The sequence below is a fragment of the Rhamphochromis sp. 'chilingali' genome, assembly GCF_963969265.1.
Source record: "Rhamphochromis sp. 'chilingali' genome assembly, chromosome: 8".
Classification (NCBI taxonomy): domain Eukaryota; kingdom Metazoa; phylum Chordata; class Actinopteri; order Cichliformes; family Cichlidae; genus Rhamphochromis; species Rhamphochromis sp. 'chilingali'.
In genome coordinates, this window is record NC_137935.1 from 8847883 (window position 1) to 8867174 (window position 19292).

Genomic DNA, 19292 nt, shown 5'->3' on the forward strand with positions numbered 1-19292 from the left:
ATGGTACAAGATTGTAGATGCAGTGTGGCACCTGTTGAATGTAAATATGACTACACATTCCAGGAAGAAGGCTGATAATTCTTTTACTGCTTCAACTGAAATGAGTTAGTCTTTAAATTTGGTAAAACAGTTACTAGAGTAATCATTTTCATAAAGCTAAATAAGATGGCTTATGGTTTCTTGTATATAGATTATAAGATGGGGAAAAAAAACTATAACTAAATTAGAAAAATCTGTGATAAATTTAAAATCTCAGTGTTTGTGAGCATTAACCTCTCAGTATTTTCTGCATTTCATTATGGTTAAAAACATGTGGACTCCCTTGTTCTACAGTATAGTACCGTATAAACTGCAGTTGCATAATATTACTATTACTCCTAATATTTTTATTATTAGTAAAAACAATAAAACAAATTAACCAATGTGCATACAGCAAAATATTTTTTTCAGGAACATCAGAACTAAAACACAAAGGCTTGACACCAATACTGAGCCTCCAAGTAAGCGCTGGCACATAAACATCACACGAAACAACCGCATACGTCAGAGTGGAAAATGGGTGCTTGCTTGGAGATGTTAAGTGTTATAAGTGGTGTATACAATTTTCTTTTACCCCAAAAGTGCTAATTTGTCAAATTTAGAGATATTAGTTCTTACTTAGATTACTCTAGAAACTTAGTTTAGTCTGCCTCTGGATGTTACACATAAAGCAGGTTCAGTGGATACCTAATCCGCAGCACCACCTGCTGATTTCTTTCGTTAGTCCATAAGTATTTGGAAAAGTGCACGATGTAATTTGTTTGTACTTCTGCTTCTTTTTTTGTTTTTAACTATATATGCAAAATGTAGTGCTGAGAAAAATTATTCTAGTGTAGAAAACCTCTCCAAGCTCCCTATGCTTGGCATTGATCAGCATTGGGTAACGTGACCTTTCGATGATAGAGGGATAAGGAACCTAATACAGCTCATTAGAATCATGAGGACCAACTGGTTAGCTTGCTGATTGTTTCAGATGCATGATGTCCACTGCAGACTCATTTGACTGAGCAGCAGGAGGCTAACCAATGCCAGAGAGCAGCACGTCAGCCCCCTTGCTGGCTGCAGCTCAGGAGTCAGGGCCAAGAGAGAAACATACACCTTACACTCCATCCTGAAGTTTGGGTGTCAGTAGCAGGAGCCACTGAAAGCAGGAAGCCAAACTGATCTTGCTAGCAATTACCAGCATTCAAATGGCGCATGAATAAACAGTGTACATTAGAGTGAGAAGCAGGCACCTCTTTAGGGATGTTACGCATTATCCACTGTTTGGTGAACTACTTCAAATGAAGACTTCCAATCTAAGTGTGGGCGATTGGGGAAGGACAAGACAATTATTTCTTATCTGTTGTATAAGAAACATTGCATTGTTTGTCTTAAGACAATACACATAGAAGTAGGTTAAAAGGTACCTGGTACCTACTGCTACAGAACAGCCCCACCTGCTGACTTGTTTTTTGTGTTTTACGGTCCATAATTATTTCTTTAGCAATTACAGCTACTTTTGTACATAGCCCCCCATTTTCAACAGCCTAGAACTGTGTTTCTTCGCTGGAAACGCTCTGCCAGCCAAACATTTACTGCTTCTTTGTGCAGCTCTCTGCATTTAGTTTGGTATTTAACAACTCAAAAGCACGCTGTGTTGAGTTGAGCTTAGGGGACTGTCGTGACACTGGGGAATATTTCAGTTCTCTGCTTTGAGAAACTGTTGGTTTGCTTTTGCAAAATGCTTTGGGTCATTATCCATTTGCACCTTAAATCACCATATAATCCGGCTAGCAGCATTTGGCTAAAACAGAGGAGAGTACAGCCCTGTACATGTGTACACATGTACAGAATTCATCCTGCTACTTCTATCACTAGTCACATCATCAATAAGCCTTACATGCCTATGCCATAAATTTTCCTTTCTTTCCCCATATTTTTCGCTTTCTGTGGCTTTTCAGTCCTTTTGGTGTTGCTGAGCTGGCTAATGTGTTTGTACCACATGGGTCATTTGGCCTCTTCTGTTTTGGCTGTTTCTTTTGATTTTAGATTTAGTCTTTGATTTTCTTTCATCATTCATTTATTAGTTGCTTTGTAATATCCTTTTATGAATACATAAAGATTATAAATAGAGATATTAAAAGATAAATAATCCCATAAATTAGGATGGTTCCATTTATCTCTTGGCAGATATTTAATCAAGGAGTCGTGTCATTCAGAACTGTACTGTATTGCTTCACATCACAAGGCTGTAAGTCTGAAGAGATCTTTCCCCTTGATCTAAAAGGAGCACCAGAGCTTTTGTGTTGGGGGTGGTGATTGACAAGGATGTGCTGGCTGGGGGTGGGGGGCAGAGAGCTCAGTTATAAAAGAGATAAGATACCCACTGATTGTAGAGTGCTGCCATTCTTCCTGATGTTAGCTTGAAAATACTGAAGAAATTGTTCTTTTCCAAGGAAGCAGAGAATTCAACAATGGTGGAAGACAGTTGTCTACAGCTCATAACAGGGTTACAGATGTAATGTTTTGACTAATGTACAAGAGGACGTTACCTTTAATAGACAATTTAAACTTACATTTTCTATTTTTGGCATTCTGTAATCTGGAATGTAGATTTGTTCTTTTGAACTCTTGTTCCATGTGCTTTTTGCAGCAGTGTTTCTCCCGCTTAAGACAGTAGACCGTTTAAAACACAATAGCCCTTCAGTATCAGTTTGCTAAAACACGTTCCAGTTCATATTGTTGTGATTTGATCTTTTTTAAGGTTGTGTGCAAAAAGCAGATGCCAGAGAAGGGTCTTCCTGCAACCATTGTTTATCTTTGCTCATGCACTTCCTGAATTTTTTGGCCACCGTTCCCCCTTGCTCATCTGTTGCACCCGCCTTTGTATTTCTCAAAAAACCTGACTGGCAAAAAGAGCTATAACGAAATAGGAAATGACTCACTAGCACTGAAATGCAATAGTTTCTCATTAGAAAAAATGTCCATGTAATGACCACACCTCAAATTACTCATTTAGAGGAGGCATATTGGAAAGTACGGTGTTCATTTTCTATATCCAGTTATAGAATGTATAGATTTAGATTAAATCAATCGTTGTTAATAATTCTCAGCTTGCTTCATTCCTGTTATGTGAACACTAAACACTGACTGCAGACATTTTTGTGTTTTCTCTGTTAATGGCGATTTAGGTTGCGCACCATCACTCAGACACTTAGTGAGCCGAAGCTAGCAAACACTCTGAGTGGCTCTTAATGTCTTCTAAAGTTCAGCTTTAAGTTTTCCACTTGTTGCAATTGCAGTCAGTCTCTAAGTGTTGCTTTAAGGTAGCTGAGCATCGATTAGTCACTTAGTTCTGTTGTTTACAAGCATGTCGACTTGACATTTTTGTTTTCTCCCATCACAAAATGGTCCTGTAGACTTGGTATCTGCTGAGCTGCAGGGAGTAAATGAGGCTGCTGATTAAAACCACACCAACCACACATGTTAAATTATAAGTAGGAAACAACTGTTTTTATTATGATATCAGTACATTTCTATATACACACAGTAATAAAAACGCAGTCTTAGTAGCACAATGAATTGTTTACAAGTATGACTTCTTTCATTTTGCACACGGCAAGTCTTTCCCTTGATTGCTTGAGCAAATTTGGACTTTCTCAGTGGAAAAAAACAAAAACAAACAAACAAAAAAAAAAACACAACTGTGTTTGGTGCTAACAAATTAATTTACATATGAATAAATAAGAACATTGCATTGTATTCCAATACTAGTGAACAATCATTTTGAACACACAAGACATTTTTTAAAGAAGCTGAAGTCTCTTTCAGGAAGCAGGTTTACAAACTCTAAGCTTACCCTGAACTCTGAACTGATAAACCCTGAGATAGGGTTCAAAAAAGGCTGGTTCAATCGATGGGGACAGAAATAAATAAAGCGAATAAAATATGGATATGAGGTTGTGCCTAGGTTCAAACTGAATGGGAATTCTTAGCTATGGGCTCTAGATTTAATGATAGTGAGCCGATGTATTTTAAAGTTTGTAAATATCTCAACATGTAATGCTGTCAGACCATACTAAACCAATATCAGCTTATATGTAAAAACTCACTTTTAAACTATAGCTAGTTTATTTTTAGAGTCTTAGTCATTTCATTTGCAGCTCTACTGACATGTATTTACACAATCATGTAATCATGAACATTATTCACTCCTCGTTACATGACACATGTTTAATGAATGAGTATTTGATGTGTCTAAATGTTGATACAAATTGGTGCTAAACTGTGATTACTACAGTAATACAAGGTAAATGTTCCAGTGCTTTGAAGTGGTTCACAACCTGACAGGCGCCTAAATGTCCACACAGTCACATTTATTAAGGCGTATCTGTCTGGGAATCCAAGGCCCTTCTTTAGGGAGAAACTCCTGGACAGATTTGTTAAAGAAAACCTACTGTTGACTTTTTCTCTTGTGACAGGGTTAACAATGTCAGCTATTTTACTAAACCTGCTTTCTGAAACAGACCCCAGATGTATTATGTACAATACTGAGTGGTTCCAAGTGGAGTGTTAAGTATCGATGTGTATGAGTGGTAATACTGAAGAGGAAAAGTAAATGTCACCAAAACGGTTTCACAGTAAACAAAGACACGTGAAACAGCCAAATTCAAGTAAAACAGGATTATGCCAAATCAAAACAATGAAATCCCCTTGCTTCTTTGACAAGGGGAGTTTTACATAATTCCACTATTATCCTATTAAATGTAACAAAAAAAGATAGCTTTAAGTTAATAAACAGCAAATCAAAATCAAATACATCAGGAAGTCTGTACTCAAAACATGTCAGTGTATATTCATGTGAAAATCCACAAGTATAGTAAACTATGCAAGACAACGGTCCTTTGCAATTAATTGTTCTATTTCTTTAAGGACAAATAATATACAGCCCTTAACTATGATAATATCTCTGAGTAACACAGACATAACAAATATTTATGTTCTCACAATACCCAAATTTGGCAACAGCAGGCAGGACTAAAGAATGCCGCCCAAATGTGCAAACCATGCCAATCAAAGCAACTGATTAGACTCTGTGATTGTACCATTATTTCAACCCTCAAAGCTTACACTTGACTTTCCTGTAACAGCATTCGATTCAGGAAAAGCTCCCTCACTCTGGATTCCTGTATTGCTCCACTAATATTCTTACCTGTACAAAAAAAAGCATTCAGCATAAGATAAAGAAAGGTATATCTTCTACTAGCTGTGCAATATACATCAATGCTCATGCATTGTTTGTGATGACTTGTTTTTATGGAGCCCATGTAAAGCTGTCTAGAACACTCGCTGTCTATCTTCTGGCATCTGCTTTTATGTGGCACAGTCTGGGGATAAACCTGATTGCTCCCTTCTTACCCAAATCTCATCCTTCTCCTTCTGATTTTGATCCTCCGTCTTGTCATTGATCATGGTTCTCTGCTTCGCCATGTCAGATGTCTCACTGACTGTTGGGGATTTAATCTTCTCTCTTTCCACACCCTCCAAGGTCAAAGCCATGACTGGGGCCTCCAGGTCAGTCTCAATGGACGCAGGTGTTGGTGTCTGGCAGAAGTCGTCGTCGTCACTGAGGATGTCAGTTTCCTTCACCTCTTCTTGATCTTCGTATTCTTCTAGGTCGAATTGTTCTTCCACCCAGCGGTCTGTGTCACCTGCCAAGTCAGACTGCTGCTGCTGCTGCTGATCTGGTTCCTCATCCTGCTGGGACCGTTTTGAGCCAGGCTCCTCTGGTGAAACGAGGTCTTGCTGTTCAGGATCACCATCAAAAACAATATCCGTGTCTATGGTGAAACGGTTGCGCACTAACTTCCTTCGGCCGAGAGTCCTAGTCGGGGCAGATGCTGCAAAACCCCAGAACATCAGAGAGATAAATTATTATGATCTTACTACTTTGAGTACATCCCTTTGGAGTTTGGTTGAAAGTAATTATCTTCCTACAATACTGGTTAAAACCTTAAATGAAAAACTCAGGATAAAACCACAGGATTCTGCCTGTCTGTCAAAAATAAATTGTGCACTTGAAGCTGTTGGGTTAATGCATCTACAGACTGGCATTTACCTGCTCTATTTATAGTGGGGCGGGCTCCCTTCAGAGCACACAGCCGTTTTCCTCCAAAGGGTACATACTGCTGGTTGAGTGGTAAGCTCTCTGTTTTTAGGAGCTGCCGGCGATGCTTTTCTCGCAAGATGGAGTGGACTGTCTTCACAAAGTCTTTTCTGCTCTCCGGAGAGCTGAGAAAGGTAGACAGTTTGTCACTTCGTTAGATAGCAGACTGGACTTTATCAGTAGTGGGCAAGCTGTAATCTGCAGTGTAATTGAACCTCCTTTAGCAGAAATCCTCACCTGCAGCACAAGTGAAATGTCCTTTCTGGTCTTCCTTCTGACTCCGATTTTGTGTGGATAATCTCACACACAGCAGAGCCCTCGCCATCTGAGGGAGAAATCATCACTAATGTCTCATATACGTAGAAATCTGGTAATATATTGTGAGATAATCATTAGTCGGACTGAAGCTAGAACTAGTGTGCTACTAAAGTTTGTAATCTACTATACCTGCATTGGTCATAGACCGGACTTGAAGGGCATCAGTTGGGATCATGTGACGGAATCTGAAGGGATCTTTTTCTTCAGAAGATACAGAGACCCGGTGGGAACCTCCCTTCAGTCAAGTAAAGAATTTTTTTGTTTTGTTTTTACAGACAAAAAATGGTCCACAGGAAAGGCAAGTCAACAATGTGTTTGCGATTGGGGTTTGGTGTTGCTGATGGAATCCTGTTTTTGTGAAAACCTACCATTTTCTTCTTCTGCTTGGACCCCTCCTTGCAAACAAAGACCACTGCTGTTTTGAACACTAGAAAGCATTGGTGGAAAAAAAGACTTAGTAATCACTGGGGTTCAGGTCACATGTCAAATCAACATATGTAACTTTGAAGTTAACAACAGGTCTGTTCATTAAAAACTACATAGGAAGGGTTACTGGTCTCTTTTTTGTGCACAATTGTGAACAATTCTTGCTAAAATGAAAAGACTTTTTTGTTTATTTATATGTTTTAGTTCATTTTTACTCTTCTGTAAAGCATCCTTGGGGTTATCCAAACCTTAGTTAATATTATTATTAGTACCATTGTTGTTATTATTAATACTATATATGGTCAGAAGTCGGGGGGCAACTAATACACATGGGTTTTTTTAGCCCGTCTGACTACTCAAAGCACTTTAGACTACCTTTTTTTACAGCACTACATTTTTACAGCACTTTATTCTAGACCAAGTACTTGGTCTACCTCACATTATTGGGGAATTCAGAATCACCAGTTAACCAAACATGCCTGTCTTTGGATGTGAAAGGAAGCCAGAGAGCCTAAAGAAAACCCACACGGGCAAAGGAAGAACATGCAAACTCCACACAGGGAGACCTTAACTGACTAAGCTTTCTCATTGTGAGGCAACAGTGCTAACTATTGCACTGCTATGCAACCCACATTACAGTTAACTGAAATGTTGTCAAATGCTGCTAATCTGTCACTTATGGAGTGTAAGGCATTTGAATTTTTCCATAATTACTAGGCAGTTCTTTCCAAAATGTGCCCTGATGCATGTGCACGCTTTACACAACGTGTGTGACTGTGCCATCACAGTCAATTTGTCATTTTTCATCAGATGTTTTGACATTTTTAGATGGAATCCAAACAGCATACATACACTTATTATTCATTTATTACATAATCAACAATCCTGCCATACCAAATGTAGCCATCTGGGGTTCTTTTTTCCATTTTCCTAAGGAGGCAGGTGGGTTAATCCATGTCACAGTGTTGTGGAGAAGCAGATCGCCCATTGACAGATCAGCAACCTGGTAATTGGAACGAAATAATCAACCAATCTGCTCCAATTGCGTGTCATTTTTGGTTAACATAACAGAACCAAGCCAGGTTTCTCCGATCTACCTCTTTCTTTTCACTGCTCTGCTCTGTGATAAGCTGATCAAACACAGCTCCAAACTCCTCGTGGATCTTCTGCATTTCATTGATGTGGCTGGCAACCTTGTTCATGGCTTTCATGGCAACTGCAGTCCAGCACAAATCGCGTTATGAGGCGGGTTGTTGGGATTGTACATATTTTTGAGATCTGCTATAAGAATTTGTCTTACCGTCGAGGTGGTAATGTTCTTCACTGTCTGGGTCTGTGAGCGAGAAGAGCTCCTTCAGCAGGAGGGGATACTTGAGAACCCTCTGTATGGGTTTGATTAGGTAAGACTCCAGTGTGGAAGAGTGCTGCTGCTTGGGGTTTCGTTCATCCAGAAAGGCCTTAAAATTGGGGTCAGTTTTGGCTGGAATGACCGAAAAAGAACACTTAGTGAAACGCCTCCATATGTTACCTATTTACCTACTTTTAATTATCCTCTATGTAACTGATAAACATTGGATTCCTAGTATTTTCACTAATGGTCTATTCAATTCAATTTTATTTATATAGCGCCAAATCACAACAAAAGTCGCCTCAAGGCGCTTCATAGATACAGAGAAAAACCCAACAATCATATGACCCCCTATGAGCAAGCACTTTGGCGACAGTGGGAAGGAAAAACTCCCTTTTAACAGGAAGAAACCTCCGGCAGAACCAGGCTGAGGGAGGGGCGGCCATCTGCTGCGACCGGTTGGGGTGAGATCTATAAGTTTGTTGTCTGCTTGCTTATGTTTAGCCTGATATTATGCAGATTACTGGCGTACAAGCATGCTTTGTCTTGCATTAGAGATTAGAAGCCACATCAAAAGGTCTGAATTGTTTTGTTTTTACAGAAGGGTCATTTTTATCGAACAGCAGCTAAACATGAGTGGGCAGAACAAAAATCTGTTTACTGTTTCAAAAAAAAAGAAAAAGAAAAAGAAAAACAGCTTTATTCTAATAGCACCTCCTTAAACAGTGTGGCAGATAACCAGTTGACTCACTGAATGTAAATGCAGAAAACAAAGCCATCCAGTCAAGTCCTGAAGGGAGTGGGTGTACTAGCTTAGAAGACAGTGTTCGAGACTGCTCATTATATACCATACATTTGTGCAAAGCTTTTAGCCCTGGGAGCCTAAATGCATCCTTTCTCCTTTAAGGAGGGATGCATCTCTGAAGCACATTTACTCACCCTTCACGAGGACCTTAGGGACTTTGGTGTGGCTGGCGCAGAAAGCACTGTAGATCTTAAACCGGTCTGCATAGTACAGGAAAGAGCCTCCGAGGGAGAAGAGGATTTTCTGTAAAAAGGAGTCACACAACCAGTAATTCAAAGACTTTGTCGGGTCTTTAAATACCTGTTGCTAGTCTTTTGCTGTATATTTCAAAGAATAAGTGCATACCTTAAACTGATCCACTCTCTCCAGTTTCTCCAAATCAGGAACCAGTCTCGTCCCGTCTTCCAGAGTCTTGAGAAACTCGACTTGGAACTCCACCATTTCTGGCAAGTTACCAAACAGAACATCCAGCTGAAAGAAAAATTATTTGAGATGATTTGAAATAAAGAAAGAATTTTAACACCTTCCAGTGCATTTCAAAATATTATTTTTATTAATCACTTGCTACCAGTTAAACCACAAAAATGTCCAAAAATTGAATATAACCAAATGAACCTCGTTGTTGAAAGTGCAGATAAAACATGTTATTTTCAAACATCCCATCTCTCTCACACATCATCCAACCCTCTTGTCCTCACACAGAGCTGCACTTCACATGATTATGTAACCTACTTTTCTTAGAACATTTCAACAGTACTGGCATTTAAAAGCCTGGACCCCATAAAGGCACATGGGGAGCATTTGACATACCTCATCCTGAGTAAGGAAGGTCTCTTTCTGCAGTGGGGTTAAATATCTCCCAATGAGGCAATTAAGATCCTGCAAGAAAACCATGAAAAAGAGTCGGTAAATTGTGCTTTACTCAGGTTTGCCTTGTGCCACCGTGTGAAATATGGACACACACAAAAAAATGCATTTTTAAATAAGGCTTTGACATTTTTAACAAATCAACAGGTATAGAAAGGGATAGTCAGACACCAGGACAAATAAGTAATTCAAGCTCAAACCAAAAGCAGCTGGTGGGTGCCTTTTTCTTCAGAAAGAACGGCTATATGGAAACCAAATTAAGTAGATGACTCTGGTAATACAAACGTGAGCTGAAATGTAGAAAGCCTAAGAAATGAACAAATGCCTGGCAATCAAAAGTAACATGAGACTGACTCCAAATGACGTGCTCAAACTTGTAGCAAACAAAACACATTATGTGGTATTGCATTAAAGCTTTGTCAACTTGAAATCAAAACCCCTTCAAGTGTTTTGCCTGTATTTATTGCATTAGCAACAAAACTGCAACTCCTACTACAAGACACACAGACATAAAAATGCACCCACATGTCTGTTTGAACAATACACCATCAGTCACTTGCAGTATAATTTCTATAATAACTATATCTGTGGCCCGTGAAATAGGGCATAACATTTTAGTTAGTCTAAATTATTCCATTATATAGCATCGCTAACCCAGTTATTCCACTGAGCCATATTTATACTGGGCTGAAAAAGATTAGGCAATATCCAAGCAAGGGCACAGCTGTGTCCTGCTCATATCTCCCGAGACACAGAGATAAATATGGATAGGTCATGTTGAATGGGTAATGTGGAAGCCTAACACGACCTAAGGCAGACAGAAATATCGATCGATGGACAGGAGGAACATGCACACTCACAAACACCATCTGCCTCCTACAAGTAAGATGAGTGATACTGACTTTGACATAGGTGCGTTCGGTCTCCACGAGTTCACAGATGACTTTGCGGAGCTTGTCGGCATCAGAGAGCTGTCTGGGAGTTGCAGGAGGTGGAAAGGGCGATTCCGGGCTCGGCGAAGAGGACACACACTCCAAGGAATTCATGTCATGGAGACTGCGGCAGAAAGCGGCGACCTGCTCCGTGCTCTGCAAGAAAGGGGGGAAAAACAACCAAAAAAAGATGAGCGTTTCAAAGGCAAGAGTGATAAAATCCTTCATAAAAGAAAACGGCAATGTTCACAAAGGTGGGAGCCGCAAACATTAGGAAGCAGATGCCACTTTCTACCTACTGTTGTGCACACATCCATGACTGTACAGCAACTGAGCCTGGAAAGAGGCAGTGAGGCAGCTCTAAAAAAAAAAAAAAATCATTTGCACTAATTTGGTCTATTTTCAGTCTGTCATAACAATGACTTTCCACCTCCCTCTCACTCACATCGCTCTTTTCCCTGATGTTTTCCTCCTACTGATGGATCGGTGGTGTAATGATTCAGCTCTTTCACAGAATCAAAATATACACACAACGGTGTCTGTCCACATACAGTATGGGTTGCCGTGGTGACCAGCGCTGATGTGCATTAGACTATCATTTTGGGTAAAAAATAGACCCCACTCAGTAGCAGCCTACATGGCTGAACTAGTACTTGTTACTTTGGCCACAGCCTCAGCATCCCTAAATATAAACTGGCATTTTGGCTTTAAAAAAAAATAATAATAATAATCAATACAAACACAAAGCAGAAAGCACAAAGAGCATAAATCATATCCATCAAAGCCTTATTCACTCTGTGAGGCCAGACTTCATTTGAAAGTACATGATAAAGATCAAATGAGACAGTCACATAACAGGGACCACTAGGAGCTGTAGTCATTATTGAGTTCATAACTGGAAGCTGAGAGATGTGTGCTTTGTTTTATATGGAGTTTTACAGGCTGGACAGAAACAATTTGTCCTCTCACACCTATAGGCTCCCCTGTGAAATACTGAGATTATACATCAACATAGCTGCAGAGGATGAAAGGTTGTGGTTCTCATATTAGAAAACCCAATTATGATCTTAGCTGCTGTCAGTCTTCACATCTAAACTTTGTTTTTAGTTTTAGACAAACAAACATAAGGATTCTGCTGTCTCTAAAAAGCAATGCGTGTGCAATTTTTCCAATATTTACCAAAATGCTGATGAAAAACGGCCATAGTCCTGATGTTCTTTGCCGTCATTCACAAAAATATGATGGAAAAATGCAAGAGCGAGAAGAACAGAGTACAAGAAGAATACTGTTATCCAGCAACTGTTACAGATATTCCCGTGCAGCTTTGCAAATGACCGTGGTTATCAGCTTTGTTATCTAATCAAAGAGACATTGATATGTGAGGCACGACAGCCATTTGTTCCTCTTGACAATGTTCCCAAATTAAGCAGGCAGCTCTCACATAAACAGATGAACTAGGAGGTGCTGTGTCTGTAAATGCAATGTTGCAAATGGATCTTACACTAATTCACAAATGCTTTGTGATTTGTTAGATGTGATATTTTTTGGTCAGAGTGAACACAACACATACTTTGTAAGTAAAACCAACTGGATGTAGAGAGTGATTTAGTTAAAAAAATAAAATAAAAGTTTTTTTAAAAAAAAAGTCTTATGAAACTTAGAGCTGATGATATGTAAGGTCCAGTACATTACACATAAAATTGAGCATGAAATGATAGATGGAAATGCACAAACAGATTGCAAGAGTGCAGAAAAAGGGGAAAATTCAAATCTGTTTCTTTTCTGAACATTTTGCAAAGTTTTACTAAGCCTAGTAAGACAGTCACAGTCAAGACATGCTCTTCACAATCTAGGCTAATTAACACTATGACAGCTTTGCGTGCTTGGACACTTATGACATGTTAGAAAGGAGAGAAAGTACAGAGGGGGAGAAAAAAGAAAATCACAGGCTTCTGTATCTATTTAAAAGAACAATGTGTAAATGTAAAAACCTGTCACAGATTTTTTAATCTATATTTTATTTGCTGGGGGAAATAAACTACTTCAAAGCATAAAAGCATGGCGTAAGGAGAAGACTGCATGTCTGTTCTCTGAAACTGAAGCTCGATATCGCAGCTTAAGGTGCTAAGAGAGAAACTCAGAAATAGTCAGTAGATTGTCCAAGTCGCATAAAGTCCAAGTCATCTGCAGTAAGACTTGTAGAGCATGGGCTCCTATATGCAGTATTTTATTTTGGCATCTCCTGGAGCATTCCAGTGATTATGGGGCAACTCTGCGGCGACAGTGACTCACAGCTTCCTGCCATTGGTCTACAGCAGCCAGCGAGAGGTGTGAAACTAACACTGAGAAGGACAGGTGATTTTGTTTTTCTTCTCACTGGAATGAGACAACAGCTATCACAGCAGCACCAAGAATTAAGCAGGTAAAAAAAACGACGTGCATGAAAGAAAAGAGGCTCACCAGATGAAGCATGTCATAGATGGAGTCTGTGGAGCGCTTGCTGTGCTTGCTCCACTTCAGGATAGACATAGCCGGGTGCAGATGGACAGCCAGCGTCAGTTAAAGTACCAGAGAGAAAACAAAGACTCCGGGCTTTAGAAAGAGCAAAGTCTACACTGTGTCTCTCCAATACATTTCTGAGCCCTTTTGTCTTCCCTGGTTTAAAAAAAACAAAAAAAAAAAAACAGGAGAAGATGCTGTGGTGCTTGTGATGAAGGATGAGTGGAGCTGCTCAGCCTCCTCCTCTCCGCCCACCAGCACTTAGAGCCTTCCAACTCCCCTTCTTTTGCTCCTTCACAGTCTGCTGTAGCTTTGTCACCAGTACTCTGCTGTTTTCTCTCTCTGGCTCTCTCTCTTCTCTACAGGCTGGGTAAACTTAGGCACACTGTGTGAGTGTGAAGATCTGGTCAACTCTAGCAGCATTGTAAATTAGTCTCAATAATCCTCCAGACCGGGGAGAGAGCAAAGGAGCAGGAGGGAAAGAGTCTCCTCAAGGCTGCAGTGGAGCAGGATTGACTGGGTAAGCCACGCCGCAGTAGAATACAAATGCAGGATTTCAGGAAAAGGGGAGAGGGGAGCTGCTGAGGAGCAGGCTGGAGAGGGGGTGAACTGCCGTGCAGCATTTAACAAGTAACAAAAGAAGCAATGGTCCCTGTGATTAAGTTACAAGCTCTGAAAATACCATAGCAGTGAGGAAGAAAAATACACACTTGCTGTTTTCACCAAACATCCAGTCCCCCCCCCCGCATAACAACTGAATTGCATGACTTGCTTTCCACTGTGTGTCCTGTTTGACTCAGTCAGTAATTTCCTACTTTCCCAGAATGCCCCACATAAAGACTCCACATTTGTCATTGAGAGATGGGAGTGTACAGCTAAACAGTTTAGAGGCTGTTATTCAGATCACAAAATGATGCCACACTGAGTTCTTCTCTATTGAGCCTGTAGCCAGAGCACACAAATTGGCATCGCTGAGAAATGATGTAGGTGGTCTGTGCCAAAGTCCTTGCTTTGAATATGTAGTACGTAATGAGGTTATGTTGCACATAGCTTTTATAATAACAAGACAGAAAAACAGTGATAGTACTTTGCCCCATAAAATAATTAGAAATCTATGTGTTTTTCATAGCACAAAATACAATCTTACAAAGGTTAGGCTGGCTATCTATGTCTGACAATGACTGAAAGTAGGAAATCGTTGATCATCTTTTCAGCTGTTGTCATACAAAGTCATGGTGTGCACAACAACACCAACTAATATTTTTATCACTTTGTTAAGCCACTCCTGAGCCGATTTCAAGAAAACATATAGACATGTTTCAGATACGAGGACATAAATCTCAGCTTTTCTTTGCTTTGAGGTTTTTCACAGGGCCATCTTTTTAATGATTCACATACCGTCAATGCTACACAAAGAAGAAAGCGAGTTCTGATCTCACAAAAGGAACCTATCGGTTAATTTTCAAACAGAAAGCCCAAAGGAGAATGAAAGCAATCAATGTTTTTTTAAAGAAAAAAAAAATAGCTGAAAAAGCAGTATTTAACAGAGCAGATCACAATCTTAACCACAGATTTTGTCCTTCAGTTTACTCATAATCTAGACTCGTTTTCCTCATCCCTATAATATCATTAATAATTACAAAGGCAGTTACAGAGCTGCACTTGATTAACTGCTGCTCATTAAGCAAGACAAGTTCAACGGCGTGATTAAAACAGACAACGTATAAAGAAGCAGTCATGTAACCAGCCCTGAATTTGAAGGGTAAGTAGGATGTCTGAGGATATCACATTGATCCTTGGAGCTCTTGCAGTGAGCTCCCAATTTAACCGGGTACAATGAGAAATGATGTCGTTATCAAGTGTTGTCATAAGAGATGAGAGATAAACTAATCTACAAGAGCACATCAGTGCTTTCATTCAGCATTTCATGAGCAAGTGCCCAGTGATCCTTTGAAGTCGGTTACAGAGAGCAGATTAAGGACTGCCGCTTTAACTATTTTTTCGCCTTTCTTCTTCTTCCATTTTTTTCGAATTAGACATCTTTGTTAGTCATAGCACTTTAACAGCAACACGTGGGTCTTTGAGACTTATTTGCTTGTCTTGGCAGTAGTGGTCTGTGCTTTCTATTTTAAACTTGTCTCTGTTCATTTATAGCTAAAAATGAATCCACCCCCAGTTATTACCTGGTCCTACTAACCTCGCATAATCAAGCAATAACAATGCAAGCTTAATCAAACCCATCCATCACTCGGCTGTTTCATTCAAAGCAAATCATTTCTCCTGTCCTTTGTCTCCAGTGCATAAGATACACTTCATGCAGCAATGATGAGATATTTTTGTATTTAGGTCCCTTTGATTTAATCATGTCAGAAGCTATGAAATTCCATTAGAGTTGTGTGTCATGGAGGGAAAAGAGAAACCTGATACAGATTGTGTTGAGAAGCATGGGGTTAACACCCTCATGTTGATTATGGATGCTGCTCTGCTTTCATAAACAAGATAAAATGAGCCAGTAACAGATGGTGAGTCAAACTGTGGCAAAGCGAAATGCCTGTGAGTGCTTTTTCATAATACCAGAGCTAAGAGGTGTGCTGTAAAGAACAAGGACGGAAAAGAAGCATAGGCGCTGCAATATTACACGAAAGCTTGGTTGTCAGATGTTTTCTGTGATGACACTAAGAATAATAATAATAAAAGTGATGATAAACATTGTGCTCTTACCTTTGTGCACTCGTCGAACTCACTGAAGATCTCAGAGTCGTCATCCAGGCTGTCTCCTGAGCTCTCCAGAAACAGTCCAACTCCATCATCCAGGATTTCCTCTGAGAGAAACAAAACAGTCATGTATATGCGTCACAAAAGCCCCCCCCCCCTTTAAATTAGATTAATACATTTACTTGCCTTGTCATTTTATTACGATTTAAGACCTTCCTAAACTAATCCACTAAGCTAACTGCTCAGAATGTCCTATTTTTCCTCATTTAAATCCAGTAAATCTGTTGTGTTTGCATTAATGAAACTGATGTCGCTAAGGATGATGGTCTGAAAGTCAGTTCTTCTTGCATGGAAATAAAATATACGCTTGAGATTTGCCTACTTGCACGCTTCTGATTCATTTACATGCCAGGTGAGTACGTAAACATCACCACACTGTGAGCATCTGATGGCTTTGATACGCTTTAGATTTGTGGGAATTGAATTTAAACTGTTCATTAACCTCTGCTAATTGGACCTATAAACATGCAAGGATGGAAGCACCAGTGGCACTTTAAATTAGTAAGTGAAATACAGTACTGTGCAAAAGTGTTGAGCCATCCATCATATCTTTATGTTTGGCTTCCAAGAAGCTGGAGTTTCTTGTAATTCATTAAAGTGGTCTTGCGCAGTCATTCTTCACACTTTCTGAAAGTTGAGATCTTTCTGTGGGCATTGGCTGCTTTTTCATCCAATCCCTGTACCTGACCATTTTCAGGAATCTACATTTTTTGTTAATGTGGCCCTCTTAATCTGTCCTACAAAGATGCAATTGTATTTCTGGACCAAAATTGTGATTCCAAAATAGCTGTTATCCAAAAACTTGGCATCTCTCTGCATGGTGTACAGTGTAGCCTAAAAAAAACCCCAAAAACAGAGCAAGTGGAGGAAAAAGCGGCATGCCTAAAAATCTATGTACAGTAGGTGAAAGTCTTCCAGAAACAGGAAAAAAAATTCAGCACAAATATGAGGACCAGAGAGATGAATCTGGTCCTTCATTTGAGCCATCTGCTCCTCACTAAAGCCTAATCGGAAATGGTCGTAGAAGTAGAAGGGTGGGCATCGGGGAGAAAAAGGCAGACTTCAGAAAATCAGTGGCAGCGGATCTTATGAAGTGAATGAATGTACATGTATGTGGAGAAGGTCAGGAGAAAGGTACATCAGAAAGTGTCTACAGGCATCTATGAAACAGTGGCGGCTCTGTGGTGGTTTGGGGCTGCATTTCAACTAGTGATGTTGGAAATTAAGAATTTAGGAAAACACCATCAGATACCATCATTACGCATTTGGAAAGTGTCTTAACGGCAAGAGCTTCATTTTTCAGCATGACAGTGATCCCAAACATACTGTTAATTCAACAAAAGCAAACCTGGATAGAAAAAACACACAATGGAAAACTACCAGCCATGGATTGGCCTTCCCAAAGCTTGGGCTGCAACAAATATTGTGACAGAGAACGAAACCAAAAGCAGCCAACATCGAAAGAAGAGCTTTAAATGTCCTTCAAGCCGGGAAAGCCTGGAACTATTCCTGAAGACTACTTAAAGAAATTAAAATAAGCTTGGCTAAGAGACTTCAAAAGAAAAGAAAGAAAAGAGTTCTGTGCTAAAGAATAAAGGAATTCAAAGCAAATATTGACTTTCAATCCTGTTGTTATTTATTGACTGTAGTATCATTTATGTTTGCATATATTTCAGTAAATCACTGCACTTTTTTCCCCAGCAAAAGAAAGAAAGGTTGACTAAACTCCACACAGCACTGCATAATGTTAAAGTATACCATTTGTGTCTTTTTTCCTTTTACCTTGACTTTGGGAGAAAATGTCAGTGTAGAGATCCTCCTCTGCATCTGAGCGGCGTGGCGGCAAGTAGCAGAGCTGACGGCGGTCCACCGCAGGCAAGGTGTTGACTGTCAGAGCCAGTGAAGCCTGAGAGAATGCTGCTTTCATGTCAGAGAAATTAAGACTATGGGAGTCTTTTCCATTTAACTGAAGTATTTCATCCCCTGCGTTCAGACCTGCAAAAACATGCACAACCAGCTTTCAGCATCAGCTCCAGTTTACGGTCTCCTGTTCCTTCATTTACTAAAAAAAATGTTCTCTAATATCAGATCGTAATGACCTAATCTTTAGCAATAATCAAACAACTCCTGCTTGAAATGTTCAAATGGTGTTTTAAGTAAAATGTATTTGTATAGCGCTTTACTAGTCCCTAAGGACCCCAAAGCGCTTTACACAACCAGTCATCCACCCATTCACACACACATTCACACACTGGTGATGGCAAGCTACATTGTAGCCACAGCCACCCTGGGGCGCACTGACAGAGGCGAGGCTGCCGTTCACTGGCGCCACCGGGCCCTCTGACCACCACCAGTAGGCAACGGGTGAAGTGTCTTGCCCAAGGACACAACGACCGAGACTGTCCAAGCCGGGGCTCAAACCGGACAAACTCCCAACTCTTGAGCCACAATCTACAACTTTGGAGACTGTTGTTTTAATTTCAGCCCCACAGGCATGACCCGTTTCTCTATTTTTTGTGAAATATTAGCCAGTAACACATTAACACTTGTTGTCCAACATCAGTCATAATTGTTCTGGGATCAATGCTCTTTATCTTTATTTTGACATCATTCAGCTCTTCAGCTTCATTACAGGAGAGCCAGTGTGAAGCAGCCGTTGTTAAGTGTCAGATTCAACATAATTCTTCATAAAGGCCAGTGAGAGGCATGATTATAGTAATCAGCACCCTTGAGAAGTGTTGTGTCCTCTAAAACCTTCTCTACCTGTTGAATAAACGTGCTAATGCATTTTTCGAAAGAGAAACCAAGCAGGAGATGAAAACTCTCCTGGCCTTGATGTGAGAAAATGGAGAAGCACTAAAAACAGCTAAGGCAACCTGCATTGTTTATATTTTCCTTTAAAGTGTGGCTTATTAGATACAAAGTGTGTTTAGGAAGAGTTCTTTCAGTAGAAATGAAGGATAATTAACCTTTAGCAAAGGCTAATCCCCCTGCCTTTACATCAGTGATGTAGAGCTGCTGTACTCCATCCTCCTCCACCACCGAAATGGAGAAACCTGAACACAAAAGGGAAATGTGAAGAGAAAGAAAAGCAGAGAGAGAGAGAAAATGATGATATTAGCCAAGCATCAGAGG

The 19292-nt window shown here is 39.9% G+C and overlaps 1 protein-coding gene across 1 annotated transcript in view; it reads right to left on the reverse strand.

Moving 5' to 3' along the window:
* Positions 1 to 3507: 3507 nt before the first annotated feature.
* LOC308400605 (rho guanine nucleotide exchange factor TIAM1-like) overlaps positions 3508 to 19292 on the reverse strand; it is a 40832-nt gene continuing 25047 nt past the window's right edge. Inside the window, exons 13-27 of the mRNA XM_080888416.1 lie at positions 19127 to 19213; positions 17940 to 18152; positions 16104 to 16204; positions 10854 to 11039; positions 9895 to 9963; positions 9430 to 9555; positions 9219 to 9327; positions 8232 to 8411; positions 8029 to 8147; positions 7826 to 7934; positions 6874 to 6932; positions 6635 to 6740; positions 6425 to 6512; positions 6140 to 6312; positions 3508 to 5921 (exon numbers count right to left, since the gene is read on the reverse strand). Coding sequence (XP_080744542.1) covers positions 5395 to 5921; positions 6140 to 6312; positions 6425 to 6512; positions 6635 to 6740; positions 6874 to 6932; positions 7826 to 7934; positions 8029 to 8147; positions 8232 to 8411; positions 9219 to 9327; positions 9430 to 9555; positions 9895 to 9963; positions 10854 to 11039; positions 16104 to 16204; positions 17940 to 18152; positions 19127 to 19213 — 2252 coding nt within the window. The 3' untranslated portion in view covers positions 3508 to 5394. The remainder of the gene's footprint in view (positions 5922 to 6139; positions 6313 to 6424; positions 6513 to 6634; positions 6741 to 6873; positions 6933 to 7825; positions 7935 to 8028; positions 8148 to 8231; positions 8412 to 9218; positions 9328 to 9429; positions 9556 to 9894; positions 9964 to 10853; positions 11040 to 16103; positions 16205 to 17939; positions 18153 to 19126; positions 19214 to 19292) is intronic.